Source organism: Spermophilus citellus (assembly GCF_964194105.1).
Source record: "Spermophilus citellus genome assembly, chromosome: 6".
Lineage (NCBI taxonomy): Eukaryota > Metazoa > Chordata > Mammalia > Rodentia > Sciuridae > Spermophilus > Spermophilus citellus.
In genome coordinates, this window is record NC_138187.1 from 37,858,964 (window position 1) to 37,881,421 (window position 22,458).

At 45.2% G+C, this 22,458-nt stretch overlaps 2 protein-coding genes and 1 long non-coding RNA gene across 5 annotated transcripts in view; 2 read left to right on the plus strand and 1 right to left on the minus strand.

Annotated features, from left to right (window-relative positions):
- The window catches only part of ZNF12 (zinc finger protein 12), a 1,264,586-nt gene that overhangs the window by 611,461 nt on the left and 630,667 nt on the right, over positions 1-22,458 (plus strand). The window contains exons 8-9 of one of the 3 annotated variants that reach the window (XR_014022765.1): positions 3,572-3,612; positions 5,110-5,792. The exons of the other annotated variants lie outside the window; for them this stretch is intronic. The gene's annotated coding sequence lies outside the window, so the exon portion shown is untranslated. Of the gene's footprint in view, positions 1-3,571; positions 3,613-5,109; positions 5,793-22,458 lie in introns of those variants that run through there. 3 annotated transcript variants of the gene reach the window in all.
- The window catches only part of LOC308652359, a 475,946-nt gene continuing 463,028 nt past the window's right edge, over positions 9,541-22,458 (minus strand). The window contains exons 2-4 of the long non-coding RNA XR_014022771.1: positions 17,740-17,838; positions 12,392-12,558; positions 9,541-10,283 (exon numbers count right to left, since the gene is read on the minus strand). This is a non-coding gene — a long non-coding RNA (uncharacterized lncRNA). The remainder of the gene's footprint in view (positions 10,284-12,391; positions 12,559-17,739; positions 17,839-22,458) is intronic.
- LOC308652260 (speedy protein E4-like) lies at positions 12,850-16,851 on the plus strand (the record flags this gene model as incomplete). Its single annotated transcript, XM_081300034.1, has 6 exons — positions 12,850-12,856; positions 13,377-13,580; positions 14,184-14,242; positions 15,057-15,142; positions 15,893-16,061; positions 16,792-16,851. The coding sequence occupies 6 exons, from the start codon at positions 12,850-12,852 to the stop codon at positions 16,849-16,851; spliced, it is 585 nt and encodes a 194-aa protein (XP_081156160.1).

The following is a 22,458-nucleotide window of genomic DNA, read 5'->3' on the forward strand; positions in this document are numbered from 1 at the left end:
AGCTAATAAATACAATAGATCCCAAATCGTTTTTGTTGGTCTGTCTATGCCTTCTGCTCTTGCCCCTATTTGTTCATTGAGGCAGCCTATGAGCCTGTCCAGAAAAGTGGGATCCTTCTAAGCTCTTCCATTTGCTGTTGTCACAGGCAGTTGCTAAAGTTTGCTGGTGTTCTATTCAAAGTTATCCTTTCCTCTTACTCTGTCTCCTTGTTACCATTATTACAGTTTTGGGGGTTGTTTTTGTTTCTTTGGACTCTTGCAGAAACTCCCATTCTCTACTACTTCTTTCCTTCACTGGCTCAAGTGCATTTTCTGCCTTGAGTATTTCTCCTAAAACCATAATTTGATCATGCTGCCCCCATGTGGAAAGCTCTTCAGAGTCTCCCTGAGTGACCAAGAAAACTAGGTTATAATTAAACTGGGAGTGGGAGATGGTGAAAAATCAAATTTAAGAAAAAGCCAGAATTGGGTTTTAGCCATTTTGAATTGGCGCTGTTAGCATGAGGTAAAGCAGAGATAGCAAGAGGGCAGGGCTTGTGTTGGAACTTCAGTGGACAGCCTGCACTGGAAGTCAGCATGGAAAGCTGTGTTGGGTAAGGGGCTGAGCCCAGGACTCTTTCATGTGCAAAGTGCTACAGAAGGTAGGACTGGGTGGGGCTGGTAGTGAGGCCAGAATGAGGACCAGAGGCATGAAGTTTCAGGAGCTAAGGAAATTAAAAGATCTGGGGGTTGGAGGAGGAACTGTATCAACTGTTCATAGTCAAGCCCAAGGACAGAACTGGCCATGGGATTCAGTCCTGGGACTCCTTGAGGATTTGTTTAGCTGGATCTGGAGGGGTTTAAAAGAGAGTGAAAGAATTGGATTTCATCTGGGTACAAATTTTTTAAACAAATGTTGACCCAATGGGAAAAGAAGAATTAGTCAGTAGATGTGGAGGGAGTTAAGGTCAAAAGAGGATTGTTTTGTTTTGATGGGAGGAATAAGATTGGAGATGAGCCCGCCCGGGGAGAAGGAAAATCTTTGACTTACTTGTGTTTTATTTGCTGTACTAATTTGGAAAGTGATAAGCCAGGAATAGACACCACTGATAAGTGTGGTATTCACAAAACTGCATGAAGTGCTTTCCACGGAGCCCCTGCTTCCTGCTGATGGTACAGTATGTGATTGGGACCATCATCATCTTATTGTAGAGGTGATGATACTAAAAGGAAGCAATTATAGTGCTGGTGGGAGTTTTTGTGAATTCAGAAGATGCACATTAAAAATCAGTTTCCAGGTGAGCTAGCTGTCCTCCTCAGGATGGTGTTTCTCCTTTCCTGGAATGTGTTAATGTGGAGAAAAGAAATTCAGGGTTGCCTGCTGGAAATTGGGAACAACCAAGTCATGCTATTGCTGATACCTCTTGTAGCAGGCTGTGGACTTTCCTGAAATGAAATATATAAGTAGAACATGTGTCACCTGGCTTGCTTATTACTTTGGTGATGTGGTCAATACTGCAGAGTGATAGCAATTGGATTTCAGGCATGCTGAACTTGAGATCCGGGACATGTCAGCCTGGACTTGAGGACAGTTCTGGGATGGCATGAGTGGTCTGGGAAACCCAGAGGTTGCAGCTAGTGTCTGAAGTGTGGGCAGTATAGTGAGGCCTGTGGCCTCAATCTGTAGCACTTCACCTCAGTGCAGTTTATCGGCATCAGAATTGCTTTGCATAGTGTCCATCTGGTTTATTGTTGTTGCTGGTTGTTCTTATTAGACACTGAACCCAGAGGTGCTCTGCCACTGAGTCATACCCCTAGCCCTCTTTATTTTTTAAGACAAGGACTCAGTAGTTGCTGACGCTGTCCTTGAACTTCCAATCCTACTGCCTCAGACTTCCAAACCACTGTGATTACAAGCTTGCGTCACCACACCCAACAACAGTGGTTGTTTTCATTGGCTTCTCTCTTCATGCAACTTTTCCCTCTCAATTGCTCCACTCCCTCAACCTCCACCCCCCTCTTTAATGTATCCATCTAGTTTTAAGCTCCAAATGTCATCCTTTCCAGCCCCTCAGCATTGTTTTTTCTCTCTCTCTAACCCATTCACATCTCATCGCTGGCTCTGTTGCCACCTCTCTTTAGCTTTGTTTTACTTCTGGATGATACGTTGCTTCACCTGCTTCTTTCCCCAACTGCTCCCATATTCCCTGGTGCTCCCATCTCCCAAGATGCCTTTCTACAGTTGTTGTGACTGCACTAGTATCTCTTTCCTCTCCGTGCCTATCTGTTTAGAGCGTTAGTTCTTCCTCTCACCTCATTCTTCTTAGAACCTGCTCCATTCCCTTCATTTTCCTTCGTGTGTTTCTATTTCCTCACAACCTTCTGTTATGTAAAACTGGAATTAGAGGTTGTGGAAAAGACTCTAATAATGACTCAACTAACAAACTCTATCTTCCCCTGTGTGTCCCCCTCCTTGGACCATTACCAGGAAGGCATCCTCCTGCGAGACACTTCTCCTTGATTTCAGATTTAGGATTTTTACACAGTTCCCTTAGAATTTTCTTTCTTGGGGCTGGGGATGTGGCTCAAGTGGCAGCGCTCTCCCCTGGCATGGGTGCGGCCCGGGTTCAATCCTCAACACCACATACAAACAAAGATGTTGTGTCTGCCGAAAACTAAAATGTAAATAAAATATTTTTTAAAAAAAGAATTTTCTTTCTTCTTTGTACTCCTCCTGATTTGCCTTCCTATGTTTCCTGCTTTCAATCTCCAGCTTAAGATCTGCCCCCTTCTCTGTTGTTTTCCAACATGAAAAGAATTGAAGATTTTTTTTTCCACAAGAAATAAATTTGGTCAATTACCTGGAACCCTGTGATATAACAGTGTCATTTGACAGCAAAGAAGCAGTCTAGACTGACATGATCCCATACATCATAAAAGTGCAAAGACATTCATCTTTATTAATTTTCCCCAAGAAATATGTTATGTTCTTTCAAAGCACATACCACATGAACTTTTATTTGGGGGGGGGGTGCTGGGGATTGAACCCAAAGCCTTGTGCATGCAAGGCAAGCGCTCTACCAACTGAGCTATATCTCCAGCCCAGCACATGAAGCATTAAAACACACACTCTCTTTTTAAAATTTTTTAAAAAAATATATATTTATTTAGTTGTAGATGGACACAATATCTTTATTTATTCATTTTTATGTGGTGCTGAGGATCAAACCCAGGGCCTCACACATGCAAGGCAGGTGCTCTACCACTGAGCTGCAGCTCCAGCCCCTACACCCTCTTTAAAATGACAGATGTATGGGCTGGGGATATGGCTCAAGTGGTAGCATGCTCGCCTGGCATGCGTGCAGCCCAGGTTCGATCCTCAGCACCACATACAAACAAAGATATTGTGTCTGCCAAAAACTAAAATAAATAAATATTAAAAAATTCTCTCTCTCTCTCTCTCTCTCTCTCTCTCTCTCTCAAAAAAAACTTAAAATGACAGATGTGTCAAGGGTCAAGGCACATTAAAAATGGCAGCTCAAAGTTCACAACTCAATAATGAGGACTAAACTTTAACATTTATATTGTTCAGAATTTGGGGTATTACCACTGATCTGGAAACATAGTAGATACGTAAGTATGATAGCTGAAAAGATGAAAACCTCTCTTAAAAGTGAAAATATCTATGTACCTATAAAAAAACTCTTAACACCCATTAGAAAATTTATTAGGAACAGCATGTTTTCAAAATAACAACTATCTCAAGACTATTAAAAGACAGTAATAATTTTATGGCCATCTTGTTCAAAATAAACCAATGAAATTCATGATATGTAGTAAAATTATCTACGCTAGTCCTCTGGTTCAAATGTTTTGAAAGTAATTCCATTTCATTCTTAGTCACTACATGACACCTTCAAATGGTCCAATACCGTGGCACCTAAATATATATAAAAAAGGACCTTGATATCAATACCACAGGGGAAAAGCTGAATTCAGGACACTAAAATTTAGGGATGTCTGAGGAATGAATGGAACGAGAAAGAACCCTGGTTTCTCATCATTCCTTCATGGACTCGTGTACCCCCAGCTCCCATGAGCATGATACAGTAACTATGTGGCTCTGGGTGATCCTGGATTATCTGTCCAAGAGGCCCCTCTTCCTCATGACTCTCTCAGTGTCCCCTGAGATATCCTGCTGAGAATGCACCACATTCCTCACCCAATGATCTGGAAGAAAGAGGAGAGGTTGTTTGACTTCATGGATGCAATTCTCAGACATGAAGGTGAGTAAGTTCTAACTAGAGCTTAGACCAATTTAGAATCCCAATTTCATCTCAACCTTTATTCTTGACACCCTGAACCATCATTTTCAGTTCCATTTTTTTTTAGTTGTAGATGGACACAGTATGTTTATTTTATTTTTATGTGGTGCTGAGGATCAAACCCAGTACCTCACAAATGCCAGGCGAGTGCTCTATCACTCAGCCACAACCCCAGCTCTCATTTTTGGTTCTGATCCTCAGACTTTATTGACCCCCACTCCAAAAATCATTACATACACCCAAGGTCAGGCCCAGAATTCTGCTTCATAGCAAGGACTTGAGGTGATTCTGCTGTAGAGCAGAGCACAGCTAGAAAATAGCACTCTGGAGTTAATTCACACTGTGGTCCCTGCCAGTTATTTCATCAGAATTAACCATGACACAAACATCACTCACATATCAGCATCATGACCCAGGAGCCCAGGTGCCTGATCCCTACCCTAACCCCCAACTGTCTCCCCATATGCCTGCTCCTGTTTAGTGTAAAAAGCACTGGAAGGAACTAACTGAGGTCTCCCTGCCTATCAGCCTGGTGAAGACCTCACGGTGCTCTGGTAGCACTGAGTACACACGCTGTCTCTTCAGCTTCGTCTTCAGCCCACAGTGTCTCCACAACCCAGAGGTGCTTAGGCTCAAGGTCCAGATCCTCTAGATCCTCCTCAGAATCTGATGACCACGTCCTCTTCTTCTGGCCAGAGCACTGAAGTTGAAGCCCAAGTTCTACCCTCTGTATGGAGTCAGAAAACTTGGACAGATCCACTTCCAGCTTCTCTGGATCTGATGACTGCTTCTCTTTCCACTTCAGGATAGAGGACTGGTTCTGAAGACTGGGATCTACCCCTTCAGTGGAGTCACAAAACTGACAACTCCACTTCCACCTCCTCCTCAGAATCAGATGACGACTCCTCTTTCCTCTTTTGGACAGAGGACAGTATGAAGGCTGGGAGTCCTACCTTCCAGGTCAAGTCAAAACCCTGACAATTTCCACCTCCACTTCTGAATCTGAAGACGACACCTCTTTTCTTTTCTGGACAGAAGACAGTCTGAATCCTGGGTTCTACACTCTGGGTCAAGTCAGAAAACTCTGGCAGATCTATTCATCTTCTTTGAATCCAGGGGTCACCCATTTGCTTCTTCTGGCAGGATGGCTGAGGCGGCAGGTGAGGCTGAGTAAAGAAACCCAAGTAAAGGTGCTGTTCAGAATCCAGCCTTTCACCACTAAGCCCAGTCCACCACCAGAAAACCCAAACCAGTGAACTCTTCCTTTCTCCTCAGCCATTTTACCTTTGCTGATAACCATCTGCCCCTGATTCGCCTTTCCATGGTCCCATCTCCCCGTTTTTAAAAATTTATCCTCATTATACAAACTTTCTCTTTTGGGGGGAGTGACCCTGCTTACATCCCCTCTATCCCTTTCCTCTGTTTGGATCTTATCTCCAAACCCAGTTCCTCTCTCCGCAGATTGACCTTCCACGTGGACTTCTTTGACCCACATCCTGTCCTGTCCTCCTTCAAAACTGGGCTTCTGTAGTCCACCTTTCCTGACTTCTCTATCCTTTCTTCCATGTCAGTCACGGTCTCAAATCTGTTCTCGCTCCAGCTCCTTCATCCGATGGTCCTGTAACTTTGTCATCCACCACTACCTCCAGGCAGTACCCTGAGGTGCTAGGCTGGGAATTCTGGTCCTCAGGCTTGGCAGACAGTTGACAAGTGGTCGTGAGTTCTCCCAAACTTGCTTCTCTTCCACAAAACCTAGACTCTGATCTGTGCAAACCCTTCTGCAATCTGGTTGAACATGCGCCTCTCCGGATAGGGGAGAAATCAGCAGTGATCAGTCCTGAGGAGAAACTTGTCCCATGTGTGCCAAGGGTTCCTGGAGTCTGTCCCTCCTCTCTGCACATTACCATTTGAGAGCTCAGTCTGGCCAAGAGGGAGAAGAATATCGAGGAAACTTAGGGAAAATAGAAATGATAAGTCCTGTCAAGAGGAAGATAATAAATATACACAAAAGACCAGGTACATTGAATTGTCAGCTGAAAAATGAAAACCCGTGGTTTTCAAAGCTATTCTGCTAAATGTCACTGGCCTTTACTGTCTTCAGGAATCTGTCCTGAGGACACATCCTAAGCCATCCTTGAGTTTGGGAGACATTTTGAGGATCTATAATACAAAACTGCATGTGCTCACACACTCTTCACATGGTGTCTATAATTTGGGGAGTTTATATGTCAACTAAAAGTCTGCCTCTCAATTCCAATTAATCTCACTTGCTTAGCAAATTTGGGATTCCCAGCATGGGTCGTGACACACATATTTCACTACCACTATGTACCTTAAAGAAAAATGTCACATATACAAAAAAAAACAACAACAACAACAACAGGAAAGTTCTGTAATTCCAGACATTGTTTTCTCCTGGGGAAAGTGCATGGTACTTGAAGGAACTGGTGAGTTGCTCACCAACCTCCTAACTTAGGCCTCTGCTTTCTACCTTTGTAACTGAGTCATGCTTTGTCTCTCTCTCACCAAAATTTGTGAATAAATATATATTCAAAACAAAACATGTGACCATTGTGAAGTGTAGAATTCAGCAGCATTAAGTACAACCATGTGTCTCTTGTGAGGGAGGTTTTTTTCCCAGATGTGTTTAGTTGATTTCATCATTGTGCACTCACGGCATACAGTGCGCTTACACCTATGGCTGTGACATCACTATGGAATATCATGTGATGGTGCCCTTTCATATATGTGATGTATTGGTCCATCATCGGCTAAAATTTTGTCATGTGAAGCGTGACTGTAGGTTTTCCTTGTGCAGTCACTACCACATTCCTATCTCTAGATTTTTTTAATCACCCCTACAAGGTTTTGCAGCCTTGAAACACAAACTCCCTACTTCTCTTCCCACAGCTCCTGCTGACCATCATTCTACTTTCTATGAATTTAACAATTCTTGGTGCCTCATCTGTCTTGCATAGTATGAACTCAAGAGTATTTGTCCCTATGTCTGGCTGATTTGTGCACTGATCTTAAGCTCCTATATTGGTGGAAATGTGTCAGCATTTCCTTTTTAGGGCTAATAGTTGAATTTGAGGATAGACTCCATCTTTTGTCCATTCATCCATTCATCCATTGACTGGCTTTGGATTGCTTCCACAGTTGGGCTCTAAAGTCTTTCTTTTAATATACTATTAGACCTTATGCACAGGCATGTCTGTATGCTTTGTACTTTGATCTCTTCCATGACTCTAATGTATCCATACCAAATATGAATGAAGTGAACTTAGTTCATCCAACTTGCTGGCATAGTAAGTGTCCACCATATTAGGCAATCATAAATGTTCACAGTTGGATGAGGTCCCAGAGGCCTTCCAAGAGACCTGCATGTTCCTTGGCTTCTTCTTCACAGGCCTGAGCTGCCCTCTAAGTCTCTTCCTGATGTGAAAGGTGGTGCTGGTCAGGAAGCAGGTCCTATTACAGTAGAAGACCATTGCCAGGATGCTCTGTTTATCCAGTTTCCATTCATGATAACTGTGACCAACAGAGCTGGTTGGGTCCACCCATAACAACCAAGAAGTTCACACACTCTTCTAGTGGACAGCTTTCTAATGCACTCACATGCCACATGATGTTTCTTTCAGTCAGGGACAGCCCATGCCTCCATTTGTGGTCCCATAAGATTATATTGCCCAGAACATCAGAGCTATCTTAGCTTCTTAGTAACTGTACTCTGGTTTCCCACAATGACATTTGCTAAGACCTTATCTAATACTGAAGTGATTCATGATTATGCAAAAGTATCAAAATTCTGTTCCAGCTAAATTTTCTGTTGTGAACCATGAAAAGCCTTGATTATTTTGGCTACAAGTAGGCAGTGCTGGTCTTACTATATGTTGATATATTTTCCAAACTAAAGTAAATTCTTAGGTTTTGCCTAGAATCCACTGTTACCTCTCCACTTCTCTTTTCCTCCTATGGATGCAGTCTGATACAACAATGACAGTTATACTAGAGAGACGGCAGAGTGAATAGAAATGCTTTGCAAGGACCAGCCTTTCAGCATAGAGTCGCATAGAGAAACACTACAGCCCAGGTGCTTGGGCCTATCCCCACAGATTCTAATTGAATGGGAATGACAATGTTTTCACTGTTATAATTTTAGTTTTGGAAACTTCTGGTTGGACAAGGCAATAGGGATCCCAAAGAAACCAAAATCACTACAGTAGGAAATAAAGAAGAAATATTTTTGTGGGGAGGTGAGGTATGATCAGGGCCTTAGAGGGAAGGGCTGTAGCAGGTCTTGAGTCCTCCAATGAGAGAGACCCTCTGAACCAGGCTGCAATCCTGGTGAGTGACAACCCCTTGCTCAGCCTTGGGGTCCATGTGAATAGAAGGCTTCCAAGGAAGCTCTGCCCACCTCTGCCTTGGCAGGCTCACGTGGCTGAGTCTTCTCCTTTCACCTTCACTTGTACTTTAGAAAGTCAATGCCCCTGTACCTTGATAAGTTCCCCATCATGATCCAAAGAACTAGTGAAACCCTGGGGGAAAAGAATGAGTGCCAAAGGTGAACTTTTGCCACTTCTACCCAACATGGAATTCACAGGGTCCAGACTTATTGTCCCCTCTGAAACAAATTCAAAAAGAGGGAAAAAGATAAGAAATGTCAATCATTAGAAATTTAAATTGCTGAGAGAAGCCAGACCAAAGAAAGAACAGCTCACTGGCCAGATGAGGAGTCTCCAAGCCACAGAGCAGGAGAACAGCTGGGCAAGGCAGTAGTGTCCCTAAGCAGAAAGGACAGAATTGGTACCTAAGGACACATGGCAACTAGAGGTCACAGTGCAGAAACCAGATTGAAGCAGCCTCCCAGATCTGGGCTACGGAAGGTGGGAATCGAGAACTGGGTGGGGTCCAGGAGTTCTGGCTCTGCCCCTCTTCACCACATGGCTTCCTGGACATCCAAGTGTGGCTTCCATCCTCTACCTGAAACATAAAAGCACCCAGATAAATGTCCCCTGGAGGGTTGGACATGTGGTTTGTGTCACCATTGTCACTTTTACTCCCGCAACAAGGATTCACTACCTGAGAGGGTAGGAGTGGAACAATGGGGCTCTAGCCTGTCCTCTGATTTTTAACTTCTTGTCCTGTTTGCACTTGGTAGAAGAAATGACAGCAGTATAGCATAGTTTTCTTGAACTTATAGTAAAAACAAACATTTAAACTACCTTAATATCAGTTAGAAGAAATCAATGAAAGCAAAGGACACATATAGCCCACCTGAGAGGAAGGAAGAATGGACACATCTCATCCCTGCAGAGACTGGAGCTGCAGCTGCATCTGACAGCTTTGTACCTGCACCAATGTCGCATTGCCTTCTGCCTCTGGATTCCCAAGAGAGACGCCCAATTCAGGTCTGTCTACATAGTATAGGCTCACTGTAATGTGCTCCCTGCTGGCCCTTCTTACCAGTGACTCCTAGGCCTGAGGCTTTCTATGCATTCCCTAAAATCCTTCCAAAATGGGGTCCAACCACCTCCCAGGCCTCCTTAGCAACTGTGTTGCTCATCACTTTCTAGACCAAAAATGGAGTCCTCATGTGGAATTAAGCCCTCTCTACAATTTTTCCACCATTAAATTCCTTTACCACCTATCTTCTAAATGCCCTCTCTTTCCTCTTTATCTTGTATTTCCTGTCAAGCTGGTTTCATACATTTGTATCTCATTAAAAATGACCTATTCTTTTTTAATATTTATTTTTAGTTGTAGTTGGACACAATACCTTTATTTTATTTATTTTTATGTGGTGCTGAGGATCGAACCCAGGGCCTCACATGTACTGGTGAGTGCTCTACTGCTGAGCCCCAACCCCAGACCCAAAAATGACCTATTCTTAAAGTCAGCCTAAAAACTAACACCTACCTGGGCAGGGTGGCACCCATCTGTACTCTCAGCTACTCAGAGGTTCAGGCAAGAGGATCGCTGGAGCCCAGGAGTTGGACAACAGGCTGTGCAAAAAAAAAAAAAAAAAAACAAAAGCGAAACCCTGTCTGTAAAACAAAACAAATCTGTGCTTTGTTCCCAGATCAGTCACCCTCTGCAGCCTGGCAGTGCTAAGGCCCATTATAAGATGGTATCATGTTCCCTGCCCCTTGCCCTAATCCTGCTGCACTGAACACCTCAGGAAGGCAGGGTCTTATCCAAATATCCAAATATTTAAAAATACTAAGCTGACTTCTTTTTATCTTGCAAAGTGTTTATGTTATAGTACTTAGTCTATGACGTGGTCATAAGGCACTGGGCTATGGATAAAGCTTCATTCATTCATTCATGTGTTCAACAAAACATTATGAAGTGGGTCCTCCATGTCAGGGAATAGGAACCTGGGGAAGGAGATCTATCAACAGCTTTTTGAATAAGTGCTCAATGTAAACCAAGCCATCCACTAGCAAATTGGTGGGAGAGGGATGACAAATTGGTGGGAGAGAAATAAACCAGGGTCAGGTCCTGACCTATGGGGGACACAGATGTGAGCACCTGGAAAAAGCAGAAGGGAAGTGGGTGAGGACGGTGATGGGGAAACTGAGTCAACTGCACTGGCAATAAGCAGCCTCAGGTGCGGCAGAGGGTTTCTCAGTAGCATCAGGGTGTGAGAGGTGCCCTGCAGAAGGTGTCTGTCCAACAGAGGCCTCCGGACCAAGGGTTAATTCTGGATAGGGATGGTGTAGTCCTGTCTTAAGATGGTCAGCCTGAATTCTTTTTAAGGATGAGGACACCAAATGGAGGTCCTTCCTGGTTGTGCCCCTAAGGAGCATCCTGATTTCTTTCCCCAGCTACCTAGCTAGTGACATGGAGAAGGATAACAGGGCTCCTACACAAGACATCTTTAGTTGCGGAAGGAGAAGTGGGAATTAATGCTTCATGGGTGAAGAATGGCTGTTTATGGTGATGGAAAAGCTCTCCCGATGGATAATACAGCTCATGCCCCACATGATGACGTTATGGCCAACGATGGAACAATGCACCACATACATGAATTTGTCCCACAGTATGACAGCACAGTGAGATTGTAGCCATCTCAGTTGGTGTAAGAGCACTCTAGGATGTTTATACAATGATGAATCACCCTATAACACATTTTTAGGAATATATCTCCATTTTTAAGTGAGACATGCATGTAATTGAGACAATTCACCCTCTACACAGCACAATGGTTAACATGGCGAGTTTTCTACACATTTAAACACATTTTGTGGACAGAAAGATAAAACATGGATTGAATGCCCAGCTGTAAAGCAAAAGGCTAAGTTAGGACGTTTGGAAGCAGCTCCCCAGTTCCACTGGGTGCTGGGTCACATCCCATGCACTTCCCATCTTCTCAGCAAATATTATTCTCTGTCTTCAATCAGAAAATCTCCCATTTGTTTCTTTTTTCTACATGTGAGACTTTCCATAGGGTGCATAGGTGACAATGAAATATGCAGGTCAAGAGCAATGTCTGTGCTCCCAAATATGCTATGTAACTGGAGAGAGATTGATTGGAACTGAGAGGCTAACCCGAGGTGATCCATAGACTCCCAGATAGTGCAGACACTCTAGGAAAACCATGAGCATGTTTACAATTTCCTATGATTTTATGACCTCAAAAGGAATCCTTGTGTCAAACATGCCTAAGTGCAGAGTGTGTGTCCCCTTAACAGATTTCTGAAAACAGTGAAGGCCAGTGGCACTTAGCAGATTAGATTTGCTAAACTGAGTGTTTCCTTTTAGGGTTTTCAAGTGATAATTCAGTGTGCTTGGGTTCTTTTGTACATACTGAGCTCCTTCTTGGGAGGTCATGTCATTTCTGCCCTCCCCCTTCTTCCTTGCCATACTCCTTCATCTCCCACTGCACTGAACTCTGAAATGGAAATGCCCAGAGGTTGGGTATCTAACATGTGTTGTGTTGACAATGGAGAGAAGAACCCGGGTCCAGACAGAAGTGAAAGAGGGAGTCAGAGACCCATAGGTTAGTTTGGCAAAGTGGACAGAGTTTGGATCAGTCACAGCAGAGACCATCTCCTCTAGAACTCTAGGACAGGTGCACATACCAGTCTGACAGTTACAGGTGTTTTCCTTCAAACTGGTTGCCAGGTTGGAATGAGTGATGACATCAGAGGCTTCCAACCTTCCTGATTGGAAGGGACAGACTCTGTGGACCACTGGCAGTGCAGTGGGCAACAGTTTGTTCTCAGCACTGTTCTTCACCTGATTTCTCCTGTTTGGAGAAGAGCAAACAGACTCCTATTCAACCAAATTCTGGAAGAAAGATTTACCTTAATAAGAACCTAGGTTTTGTAGAAGGAAGACAGAGTATTGGAGAACTTATGGCAGATCAACAAATCTCCCCGTCTGGGCAATCTCCTTCCCAGTCTGGGCAATCGCCTTCCCAGTGTGGGCAATCGCCTTCGCAGCCGAGCACCTCACAATCCCACCTGGGGGTGGTGGTAGATGATGAAGTGGCAGGTCCATCAGGTGAGGGAGCTAGAGTGAGAACTGATTTGACATGATGACTGGTAAGGACGAAGGGGTAGAGCAGTCAGGAAAGGTGGGAAGCCCACTTTTGAAGTTCAGAATAGGCCACGGGACAAGGAAGTCCACATGGATGGAAAATCTACAGAGAAAGGAATTGGGCTAGAAGATGAGATCTAAGTTCAGGAAGTGGGTAGAGGGAATGTAAAAAGGGTCACTCCACCCATGAGAGAAAGTGTCCATAATGAGGAAGAGTTTTGAGGAACAAGGAGATGGGACAATGATACAGAGAATCAGGGGAAGATGGCTACCAGCCAAGGGGAGAGATGGAACAATAGCTCAGAAGGCAACAGTTGAAGTCTGGGGTGTGGGAGGTGAACTGGGATCAGAGGATGAAAGGATGAGTTCCAAATTCAGGAGCTTGACTCTGCTTCCTTTACTCAGCTCTGTGGGTAAAACCCTGCCTCCCATGTCGGTCCTCGAGGAAGAGAGAGTGGACCTCAGAATCTGAGGGAGACTCGGAGGATGATCCCCCGGGGATTTTTGATTCTGCACCCTGGGTAGAATCTGGTCTCCTGCCTGAGACCACTGGCATAAAGAGAAAGAGAGAGTCCTCCACTGAATCTGAGGATGAGCTAGAGGATGTGGAAAGTGAGCTAAATCACCCCTGGGATGTGGAGGCACTGTGTGGCCTCAAAATGAAAGTCAAAAAACGGCGCATGGACTTGGTGCAACCAGAACACCATGAGGTTTTCAACAGGCTTCTAGGTAGGGAGACACCCAGGTAGCGCCCTTCAATCCTGCTCTTTACACAAAGAAGGAACTTATAGCCTCTGCACTTTTCCAAAGAGCCCTGCTATCCCTGAGATCCCCATTCCTGAAGGACTGAGGACCCATGTACCCTGTGAAACTCTTAGATGATGGATGATTACATTACACATGAAAAATGACCCTGCTTGGGATCACAGAGCTTGATTCCAATTATCCTCACTGATTGCAGACACTGTGGCTCTACTAGATTTCCTCCTCCCTGAGGGGTGACCATCAAATGAGAAAATAGCATAGTAACTCTAATTCTGAGGTGGTGCATTCTTGGGGGATGATGGGCCCTCGCGGTTTAATCCAAGTTCTTAGTCATACAGACATCTATCTCTTACCCCAACCCTCACTCAGTTGTTTCCCTGGGGGGTTTCAGGGCAAAGCAGCTTTCCCAGGAATGTTCCTGTCCTTTTCCTATCCAACTGGGATATTTGGCTCTTTTGGGCTCTATTGCACTCCAATCCCACACCTTCTCCAATGGAGGTCCTATTCTTTTCTCTGTTCTCTATCACCCATGAAGCCCCTTCTGGTTCACCAGTGTTCTGTTCACAGAGGATCCTGTTGTCAAAAGATTCCTGGCCTGGGACAAGAATCTGAGAGTGTCTGACAAGGTGAGGTTGTTCTCCACTGGGCAGTGATCCTGCTCCAGCACAGCCTGGAGAGGGGAGGGCTTTCTAGCCCATGGTCCTTCTGTCTCCATGTAGAACCAACAAGATGTGCCAAGTCCTGACCCTTTGTGACTTGTCAACATCTCCCTTCAGGGCCTAGCAGTTCCATGCAGTGAGGACAGGTGGACCTTGCTTCTGCTTGGGGTGTTGCATTCCTATCCTCCCCTCTCTGCTATTGTTATCTGAGATTTTGGGCACCTCTCCTCTTTTATTTTTTTAAATGTTTTTTTTTTTTAGTTGTAGATGGACAGAATACCTTTATTTTTTATCTTTACGTGGTGCTGAGGATCAAATCCAATGCCTCACAGGTGCTGGCAAGCTCTCTACCACTGAGCCACAACCCCAGTGCTCAACAGCCTTTTATCTGTGATGCTAGGGATTGAACCCAGGGCCTTGTGCATTCGAGGCTAGCAAGCACTCTACAGAGTGAGCTATATCCTTATCGCTGGGGCTCCTCTCCTCTTTACACTTCATGGGACGCCCCATTCTCCAGCTTACCCAAGACCCTCCTCACCCAGCTCACCTACATGCCTTTCCTCAAAAGGTCCCCTCAGAGCTGATCCTACAGTACACACTAAGCCTCCTCTTCCCCCGACTGCTCAGACTGTCACAGGTCCTTCCCCAAACCAGCAGGTCTCCTTACTTGGCGACCTTCTCTTAGGGGCACTCTTCACCCCAGACTCCCATTCCTCTGTCCCCTCTTTCCTCCTCTTCCAGGATGTGACCTCTCTCTGTGTTCTTCCTCTCTCTCCATCAGTACCTCCTGTCTATGGTCATAGCTTATTTTAGCCGAGCTGGCCTCTTCTCCTGGCAGTACCAGAGAATCCACTTCTTTCTGGCCCTGTGAGTATTTGGTCTCCTTCATCAATCAGGACTCACTACCTGGGAGGGTAGGAGGGGAGCAGAGGGGCACTAACCTTTCTTTGACTTTTAGCCTCTTTGTCCTGTTTGCTCCGTGTACACGAGATCACAGCACTGTAGTACAGTTTGTTTTTCTTTTCCACACTTCCCTAGTCAAAGCAAACACACATGCTCCCTAAAGGCCAGTTGTTAAAGATTCAAGGAAACCAAGGAAACACAAAGCCCACCTGAGAGGAGTGGAGGAAAGCATGGGCACCTCCTATCCCTGGCAGAGACTGGAGGTGCAGCCACATCTGACTGCTCTTCCTTCCTGTATCTATACCAACCTTGCTCTGTTTTCTGCCTCTGGATTTCCAAGACAGATGCCCAATTCCCAGCCTGACACAGGTCCAGTATAGGGTGGTCCCCTCTGGTTCTTCATACAGGAGTCTTCTCACATTTGTGGCTCTTTCTACACACCCCCTGAAAATTCTTCCAAGATGGGTCCAACCACCCCTTAGGCCTCTCCCACAACTGTGTTGCTCAATGCTTTCTAGAAAAAGGCTGGAGTCCTTCAGAAGGTGTGTGTCTGGCAGAGTCCTCTGGACCAAGGTGTGGTCCTCCATAACACTTAATAGGGCTGGTGCAGTCCTGTCTGAAGATGGTCCTCTGGGAGTCCATTTGGGAAGCTGACTCCAAGGGCAGGTCCTTCTTGGTTGTGCCTCTAAAGAGCAACCTGGTTTCTTTCCCCAGCTACCTGGCTAATGACATGGAAGAGGACAACCAGGCTCCTAAACAAGAGATCTTTCGTTTCCTCTATGGGAAGAGCTACGCCCAGCGTCCCCTGTTCCACAAACTGCGCTATCAGTTCATCTGCTCCATGGGCTGGAACACTGGAGTTTCCAAGGAGGAGTGTGAGGAGGTGAGTGGTGCTGTGTGTGCTTGTGGGGGGAGAGGGATGGGCTGACTGGAGAGACAGGAAGGTGGGTGGCTGCAGGTGGGCTCTGGGGAGGAGAAAGCTCAGGAGGGAGGGAAGGACTTCCTGTGCAGTCCTCAGTTTTGCATTTATCCATGTTACTAAGTATTCTTGATGGATCCAAGCAGAAATATTCCTAATGTTAAACCAGTATTCTACTCAAATCAGGGACAATGATAAAGCTTGTCTCTTGATAAAATCAACTTTTCAAATTTGATGGGAAGAGACACCAAAAGGATTCTATCTGTCAAAGCATCTTTATAAATGCTTAATTTAGTTATCTGATACAGGAAAATATACTCGATTTTTATTGAAAAAAAATCTGAAAAAATGTGTCCTACATTTTATATAACATGATTCTGATGTGTCGTCCATGTGAGTAATAGCTGAAATAATGTTGTGATATCCATATATAGCTACTTCATTTGTCACCAGGCTAAATAAATCTAATAATTACACCTTGCTATATCACCTCCTTTGTAGCTGACAGAACTTAGTTAATAGAATCAACATTGTATTTGTTGAGATATTTGTATAATGTTGAATCACGGTGACTAGAAAGTCCAAATCAAGGTGAAGTAATTTTAAGGAATGGGAAAATAAATTAACCATAACTTCAAAACCCTCAATATCCTGTAAAGTCATCAGCTTTGGTGGGGGCTCTTTTCCTTTCCAGATTCAAGCTTATAATCCGGAGCTCTGGGTGTGGCGCCGAGATCGCACCCTCATTGCCTAGAAGTCCTGGTACCATGGAGGCCTGAGGGGAGGACAAAACTCTGCATCCCTGGATTGATGACAGAGTCAGTGATTATCTATTCAGGATGCTCGAGGACCTAACTTCTTGATCCTGTCCTGTCCACCTCCACCCACCGCCACCCTCTGCAGATGGTGAAACAACCTGAACCTCCAAGTCAGCTTCATGGTCTCAAACCCCAACCACACAGATGACCCCCTAGAGGTGTGCTGGGTGCTCTGAGGCTGCTCAGCCAGACCTGAGAGAGAACAGTTTATCACTCAGGATGTGTAAAAATCCTTAACCCACAGCAATTGGGCCCACATGTCAGCTTTGATGAATGGTTGATCTTGGTCTAAAGTTAATATCCTTTAGCCATGAATCTCTCTCTCCTCCTGTAAATTCTTTTTTTACCTCTCCTTTTAATTCATCTTGGGTCACTTATCCCTTAAGGATACTAAGCACGGAGATAATTTATTTACAGGATTGTCACAGTTTTAGTACATATGATAAATGTTGTTTATTTTGAACTATGGTTATTTTAAATAGTTTTGAGGTAGATGTTGTTCAGAAAATTGTTGTTTCTTATTGGTTTTGTGATTAGTGTTATAACATGTTTGTGCACATAAATATTTCTCTCAAGATTTTAATCTTTTTATCTATTACTTTTATACCTCAGTAGTATTATCCCATAGTCTTATAAATATAGTTTTTATTTGATGTTCAATCATCAATATTGTGACTATTGAGCTGCTAGTATTTAACTTACCTTGACATGTTTTCTGTCATTTTTAAATATGTATCATTCGAGAGCACATGTGTTATGTGCTTGTGAAGAGCACAGCACAGTGCATTTGTGAAAAAACTGAATAAAGTTGAAAATCTCCTTACCTTAATGATACATATGATCATGTCATTCCAGATTGGTTGTTCGCTGTCAAATGATACTGCTGTTTAACAGTGTTGTTTTTAATTGACCAAATTTGTAACCTGTGGGGGAGAAAACCACCTCAATTATTTTTCATGTAGCAGAACAGCAGAGAAGGTTGTAGAACTTAAACTAGAGACTGGAAACAGGAAACACAGGGAGGATGTTGCAAGAGAGAACACAGGAATAAGTGGAGGAAGGAACCAGGCAGGCCTGGCATCCAGGAGACACCAAGAGGCTTCTAGAACCCCACATAGCTCCAAAGGTGTTTGAAGGAGAGTGAATTACAGGTGAGTTGAAAACAGATCTCTTCCAGTAAAATACTTATCCTGCCAAGGTGGAGGGTCCTCTTTTGGGGTTCACTTCTGGGGTCGCCATGCATTAGCCTTCCCCTCACCACTGCCCAGCCGCCAGCCTCCCCGCTTCTTTTTGACCTCAAGCACTTGATGCACAAAAGTCAGCATTCTTTGCGATTCATCATGCCTACCAGGGACTAATTGTGGATAACAGTCCTTCAATTAACCAAAACGCCTTTCAAATATGCATGAATGTTCAGAAAGCACTCACAGTCCGGGTGCTCGGGTACCTCAACAGAAAATTGGCCACTCTTTGATGGGTCCCTTTCAAATTCAATGTAAACCAGCAAGATGATCAGATCAGAGCTGACGGCACCCAGGCCTACGGTCTGCTAATGAGAAAATGGCAGCCTGGAACGGCTACACAGCCCACGAAGCCGTGCATCCAAAAACAGCACGCGAGCCCTTAGAGAAGGCTGGGCACAGCACTGACAGAACAGATGACCTTGAGAAGTCCAGGGGTGCCAGCAGAGAGAAAGGGAGAACTTGGAATCAGGAGCTGGAGTGACACACAATACAATTTTTTACCTCCAAATGCCTCCATCTGGTCACAGCTATCACCACAACCATGTGCTCAGCACGGGTGGACCACATGTTTGCTTGTTAGTATGCTGACTTCATGTTAAGAATGAAGGAAAGAAACTTGGAGGAGGACCTCTCAGCAGCCCTCCCTGACACCTCAGAGGACACGAGGCCACGTCTGGACATGCTGGGTTTGTCAGAAATTCGGGAGGAGGTGTACTGACATCTAGGGGGCAGAGGCTGGGGTGCTGCTCACTGTCCTCTACTGCACAGGGCAGTGCCTCAACAACAAATCATTTCCAGGTTGGGGTCAAGAGCAGGAGGTTGGAAATGTCAACGATGCTGAGGTTGAGAAATGGGGACATGGAGTAATTAAAAAGTATGGATTCCAGGAGGAGGAAGTCCAAGGAGAGGTCCCAACTCTGAACCTAACAGCGTCTTGTCTGGGAGTGAGGCTCTGAATCTTTCTGAGCCTCAGTTCCCAGTTCTGTCCAGTGGGGATGACACTCCCCACTCTGTAGGGTGGCTGCGAGAATCTGGGATGACGCGAGTAACGGCACCTGCCATCTGATGGATGGGAGCTGTGATGGTAATGGGCATTATTATTGTTATTTACTCCTTTTCCAACCACTACACAGGGACAGGACAAACTTGTTGTGCTCCTGCTAATCAGGCACCGTGGCAAACATCCCCTCAGTCCTCTGAGGAATAAACTAGTCTCACTTCAAACAATTGTTACAGTTAGAATCCAATTGACTCCAGACAAAAGTATTGAGATAATCAGCATATTAAAGCCAACACTATAACCATATGTTAATTATGTAAATGATTCATTTTAATCAGCTGGAACCATGTAACGAGTAACTAGGAATGCAAATGCAGGGCGTTATTAAAAACCTCATTATTATTCATCTTGGTTCCGTGCGTGAACGTATCCATCCAAACAGATGAATTAATAGTGAGAGGAGAGATGAAGGTGCTGCAGGGAGACTCTGCGGGACACCATCTGTCCGCCTGTGCCTCCCGCTCGGGTCTCCACTTTGCAGAAAAGCCCGAGGAGGCTGGCAAGAGGGGGCCCGGGCTTCCTCCGCCAGGCCTGCCCAGCCCCTGGCTTTCTGTGTTTGGGTGTTTGCCTTTGCCGTTGGGCTGGTGGCCGTGAGATGGCATAGATGTCATCTGCTGCTCTGCTCACTGAGGGTTTGGATGCACATAGCTCCCCCGTTCAGGGCTGAGCTGTGGAAGCCTCCAACTTCCTGTCTGATTCCTCTTGCAGCTTCCTGGTGACATGTGTCCCAACAAGGCTGGTTTCCTCCTCGGCAGCAGAGCAGAGGAGTCCTCCGTGATTATCATGACTGGCCAGGGATTGTGGTATGGCCATGTGGCTATTATTGAGAGCTTCCTGTGAGTGCCGCTCGCTCCATGTTCGGTTCTCCCACTTGCTCTTCAGCACATCTGAGTCTCAGGTAAAGAAGTTTCCAGACTGTAAAATCACACAGCAAGTCACTGGCAGAGACAGCTGCCAACCGTACCGCGACCTGCTCTCACCTCTCCGGCTAAGTGGACGCTTCCAGGAGAAAGTCATCCTTTGGGAGGGAGGGAACCCAGCCTATCCGACATTCCCATGACTTGCACAGCGACTGGGCACCAAGGATCTGGGCTCCGCATGACTTATACACGGGCTCATTTTATCTCCCCCCCCCAATCTCCTTAAAGTAGTTCATAGCCCCATTTGATAAAGATGACAGAACTCAGCCAGAAGGAGCCCAATGAGGTCATCAGAGGCAGAATGGGAACTCAGATCCAACCACAATGCTCCCCAGCCCTGCTGCTGGAATCCCACAGGAGTGATGAAATGTCGCTGTGGGTACCATCGCGAGGGCAGCCCAGGCAGAGCAGTTGAACAATCTGGTGATAGAGTCCAGATCTGGACCCAGGCCTGGTTGACCATCCCTGCTTCCCCTACTGCTCTGAGAGGGAGACCACCCTTGAGCCCCCCAAATCATCTTCTCCCTCTATCTTGGTACCGTCCTCAACCAGGGCTGTCCAAGAGGCCCAACTGCCACGAAGGGGACATGCCACATCTGCTTGGTCCAACATGGTGACAGCAGTCAGGTGAGACTGCTGAGCATCTGAAACACGCCCAGTGCACCCAGGGAACTAAGTCCTTTATTTTATTTAATCTCAATTGATTTAAATAGTCACATATGGCTCTTGGTTGCCACACTGAACAGCCCAGCTGCAGATTTCCACAAAGGCCATGCCATCGTTTCCTGCTCACGTGCGTTGGGGCATGCTGGCCAGAGGTGAGAACCTAGGGCAGTTCTGTAAAACAGGCGATGGACGGCTGCACGGGTAGCTCTTCCTCCTCAGTCCAGGTCCTTTGCATTGGAAGAAATATTCTCTACTCCTCTCATGCAGTTGAGATGGGGTGGGGATCCCAGGTCTCAGACAGTCTTCCTTTGTTGAATTAATCTCAGGATCCCTGTCCAGCTCTCTCTTCTCACCATCAATTCCCTGAACTGTGCTAGGACATCTGCTTTATATTTTTTAAAATTGAATTAAAACTAATGGTGTCTTGACACCTTCACAGAACCTTTTCAAGTCTATAAAGACTCTTGACAGATGATGCTGGTTTCCCAGCAATGCTTAAACGGCGAAAACAGGTCTTCTTAAGACAAATAGCAAAGAAACATGATGGAATCTCAAGCACAAACTTGGGAAAAATGTAGGGACATTCTTCTTTCTCTCTTTACTGAGGACCCTTGGGCTAATGATGAGTTTAGTTGTATGTGTGCATGGGTGTGTGTGCAAATTCATGATGAATATCCTCATAAAAATCTGGATCTTTATTTCTTTTGAAATCAGGAAACCTGGTAGCCCAGAGTCCATCTATGGCATGCTGATGAGTGAAAGATAACCTCTTCAGACAGGATGTGTGAGGGGACACTTCTGTATTTATTTTTTACAGTTCCTATTATAGTGACTGGTGTAATTATATGGAAGGGTGTGCGGCTCCAAGTCTGGCGCTGGAGAAGGGAATCTAATCAGCTTGCAGTAGTCTCTAACTCTGTGACACAAACCTGGAAAGATAGTTGCAATGTAACATAGGTGGGGACGCACCACTTCTCCAACAAGCTCACACGGGTATTTTTGTTGTAAGCAACTGAGGGCAAATCAAACATTTGAATAAGGGTTTACAAGAGAATCCATCAGAAGGAGGGAAACCAGAAGAAAACTCTCCAGAAAGACACATTCACACCGGCTTCTGCACAGCCCTGATGTGACAAGACTTCAGGGCCAAGATGTGCTGACTCCAAACTGAACAGCAGCTCCTTATCTCAACACAGCAGATCCCCAAGGAGCACCTTGTGATTTCTGGCCTCATCTCTAGAAACCATAAAATGGGGGCTGGGGCCTCACCCACACCCCAGGAGGTAGCTGTAACCCAGCCCAAGAGCATCACTGTGGACTCAGTGAGGGCACTCACAGGCAGGGATTCGTGATTCACCAGTGCCATACAAGGGGACGTGGGGAGAGGGGACCAGCCAGAGGCCCAAGTGCAGTTCTTTCCACACCAGCCATTATAGACACCTCCACCTGACAGCGGTACAATCGATCATTCCGTTTTGTTTTTAAAAGAGTAAACATGCTCAAAATTAAATGATTATGGGGGGTGAGAAGTAAGGACATCCAGAAAACTCTATGTGGCTTTGTTCTTGCTATTCTAATTCTTTCATGTCTCCCTGCCTGGTGTCTCCTAAAGTACTTTCACGAGAATCCCATTTTTGATCTTTAATCCCTTTA